Raw genomic sequence first — 3,491 nt, forward strand, 5'->3', positions numbered from 1 at the left:
CGCCTCTCTGCCAGTTCTGGGCTTTCAGGCTGCCAGCATCGTGCTGTCCCCACATCCTTTCCCCCATCACCTCCCCACTGCCACCCCTCCCGGGCCGGGAGGGAGCGCACAGCCGGCGGGCGATGGAGAGAGCTGACAGCGTAATGAATGGCTTCAGCTGTAATTAGCGACCCCGCGGCTAATCACGATGTGCATTTACATTTTAAGTGCTGCTGAGGGAGCGGGAAAGGAAGCGACGCGCGGGCGGGGAACCGGGCCTTTTCTGCGTTCTCCCTCCACAGGAAAATAAAATGAATGGGAGAGTCTCTGGCAGAGGGTAGTGGTACTGGGAGAGGGTGGCGGTGTCCTTGAGGGCCAGCTTGGGTAGAGGCACAACCATCCACTCCTTATGGAACAAACCTGCTGCCCCAGATCTTCCAAATTGTAGTGTACGGCCTACATGATTTCCAAGTTGTTTAGCCCAGGCTTGCATACTCCGGGGAACGCAGAGCTCCCTTCTTTTCCAACCAGCACATTCCTACATAGCTTCTAGTCTTTCTGGAACTTTTTCTCAGGTCAATCCAAAACTGCCGACTTTAAGTCCACCACTTGCCTGAGTACACTCAGTCGTGGTGTCTTCCCAAGGTTGGGCCTCCAGAGCCTGCTTCTCCCTGTGAAATCTACAAGAATTAGATCCAGGGCAGAGTCTCAGTTCGGGGCACACTCCTGGAGTGTGAGCAGGAGATTGGAGCCAGTCACTCACACTTGAGGTAAAAATAAAAAATAAAAAGTCCAGGTGCTGCAGTCACACTCCAAGAAGAGATGAGATATAAGCTCGGTGTTCTGAGCTGAGGGGCTGAGAATTGTCACCAATAGCAAAGAGGAAGAGGAGGGCCGGGCAGCTCTACCCTTAGATTGAAGCTATGCTCATCCAAACACCATCTTGCTGATACTTTGAGAACACTGTTCCTTACAGTCCTCAGTCTTCCTTCCCTGTGCTTCCCAGGTCTGTCTGGCTCCCTCCCTACCTTTCCACGGAAGCGGGATTGAATACTGAGGATGTGGCCCCAGGCCAGGGTCACTCCTTATTAAACAGTCTTGCTTTGATCAGACCTCATCTTTCTACTGCCCACCTCACCTCACATTAGAGCCCGAGTCTCTGCTCAGATTCAGTGGAGTTCCCAGAGTTTGCAAGTACCCCCACACACACATTCTGCCAAGACACTCCACCCTGCCTCCCACCTCTTAAAACCTGTCTTCTCTCAGTCTCCTTTTAACAAAAACAACCCTCTGAATTTCTAGAGGCCAAGGCTGACTGGCAAGGAATTCCACCTGGAATTGGAAGTCAGGAATCCGCGTTAGCTCGAGCTGAGCCACGCGCATAAAAATGTATGCAGCTCCAGTAAAGGACTTTCAGGCATGAATATAAGAATTTAACGCCTTGGAAGAAATGGTCTCCTGCTCCCCATTCACTTTAGGCTGGCCCAACGGATCACTTCCTGCATTTCAGAGGTGCATAGGTGCCGGGAGCCTGGAGGTATGGTCAGGAGGAGCAAAGCTTAAAGTCTCTCTAAGCAGCTACGCAAGGACCAGGCCACGATGTAGCGGTCCCAGCCCAGGGAAGGCGCTGCGTGCAGCCGCAGCCAACGCCTCCCACACTCTGCTGACCATGCACTAGTTGCCCTTGACGCAAAAATATAGGAAGAGGACGGGAGGGAGGTCCCTGGAGGGGTGGAGTAGCGAAGCCCCAAAAGGTGGCTTGGAGATCTCTTACCTAGGAGGGGTCTAGGGATGCCCTTGCGCTGGAACCCCGCAGGGCTCAGGGACCAGGCTTGAGTCGGCTTTGTACCTTAAGCATAGTATTTATTTAGGTTGTTCCTGCATAAGGTCTGGTTCATGGAGAACAGATGGTGACTTCGGAGAACTTCGCCTCTCAAATCACCCCTGGCTCTGTGACCCCAGCCGTTGAGCTCCAGCGCTGGATCCCAAAGGCTGGAGGGGCTGGGACAAGTCTCGCAGAGTTGGGGCGGGGCCTGGGCGAAGGGGCGGGTCCTATCTGGCTCCCAGGCGGAGCTTCTGCTAAAGGCGCGGAGCACAAGGTGCTGAGGGCGCAGAGTAGAACAGCTCTACCCTGTAGAAGTCTGGGCTGAAGACTGCACGTTCCCAGCCCACCCTCCAACCTTCACTTGGCGCCGGCACCCCTATCCCTGTCAGCTCTCGCCCAGCACGACCCGCGGCCATGCAGCCCCGGGCTTGAGGCGGCCCCATGGCAAAACCTGCGATCCCAGCGACGACGGCGCATGGAGAACTTCCGTAAGGTGCGCTCGGAGGAGGCGCCGGCGGGGGACGGTGATGAGGGTGGCAGCCCGAACTCTGGCCCTTTTGCAGATCTGGCACCCGGTGCTGTACACATGCGGGTCAAGGAGGGCAGCAAGATCCGCAACCTACTGGCCTTCGCCACCGCCAGCATGGCGCAGCCAGCCACGCGCGCCATCGTTTTCAGTGGCTGCGGCCGGGCCACCACCAAGACCGTCACGTGCGCCGAGATTCTCAAGCGCCGCCTGGCGGGCTTACACCAGGTCACGCGGCTGCGCTACCGGAGCGTGCGCGAGGTGTGGCAGAGCCTCCCGCCTGGGCCCACACCGGGTCAGACGCCCAGCGATCCGGCCGCCAGTCTCAGTGTACTTAAGAATGTACCCAGCCTCGCCATCCTACTTTCAAAGGACGCACTGGATCCACGACAACTTGGCTACCAGCCTCCGAACCTCAGTCCTGGTCCTTCGTCCCCTCCTACGGTGTCGACGTCCAAGAGGAGCCTGGGGGAATCTGCTGCTGAAGAAGGCACCGCTAAGCGGTCTCAGCTTGAGCCAGAGGCTGAGAATGAGGACAGGACTGCCTGAGAATTCTCGCCTCTGAGCCACCTAGACCGACTGAATCTTATATCTTCAACACTCCTGCATCCACACGCACCTTTCATACCTGTGTTTTAAGGGGCCCATGTTCCTGGACACCGGTCCTCAGAATGACAGCGCGGATCCCAAGGCAACAGGAGGGGGAGCTCAGGAATGAGAAGAGAGGATCCTTGAAGTCCAAGGAAACTTTGTGGGTCATGTTGCCAGAAGCCACAGAACACCACCCACACCTTTGCTAGGCCGTCTTTTTTAGGGAAGCATGGTGGGTAGTGGGACTCTTGAGCTTTCTTGGGGACCCAGACGTTAAAAGCACCCAGTATGCATGGATGCTGACAGTTGAGGCTTTAAAAATCATCTTTGCTGTTAACTGAGAGCGGAAGCTACGGAGCTGATTCCTTGAGGGTGGCCAAGTTGAAAATGTCCGGACCCTATTCTGCCCCCCACCCCAGCAATTCCCTTTTAGCATCCCTCCCCACCCCCCTTGCATGGTGGCTGAGAGGGGACTCAGGACAAAACCTGCCATGCTTCCTCCCCGAGTCCTGCTGGAGTCTTGCTTCCAATAAAACAAACGTGAAAATGGCTCTGTCCCCAGTTTTGTTC

The 3,491-nt window shown here is 56.1% G+C and overlaps 1 protein-coding gene across 1 annotated transcript; it reads left to right on the forward strand.

The window, feature by feature from the left end:
• Window positions 1-1,911: 1,911 nt before the first annotated feature.
• Window positions 1,912-3,471, forward strand: Rpp25 (ribonuclease P/MRP subunit p25). The gene has a single exon (XM_021171682.3). The coding sequence runs from the start codon at window positions 2,280-2,282 to the stop codon at window positions 2,877-2,879; it is 600 nt and encodes a 199-aa protein (XP_021027341.1). The 5' UTR covers window positions 1,912-2,279; the 3' UTR covers window positions 2,880-3,471.
• The last annotated feature ends 20 nt before the right edge of the window (window positions 3,472-3,491 follow it).

The sequence above is a fragment of the Mus caroli genome, unplaced genomic scaffold (assembly GCF_978045245.1).
Source record: "Mus caroli unplaced genomic scaffold, Mus_caroli_1 scaffold_11, whole genome shotgun sequence".
In the NCBI taxonomy this organism is placed as follows: Eukaryota; Metazoa; Chordata; class Mammalia; order Rodentia; family Muridae; genus Mus; species Mus caroli.

Bases quoted from the DNA above. Each gene is read 5' to 3' on its own strand.
- Rpp25 (XM_021171682.3), top strand. From the start codon at position 2,280: ATGGAGAACTTCCGTAAGGTGCGCTCGGAGGAGGCGCCGGCGGGGGAC.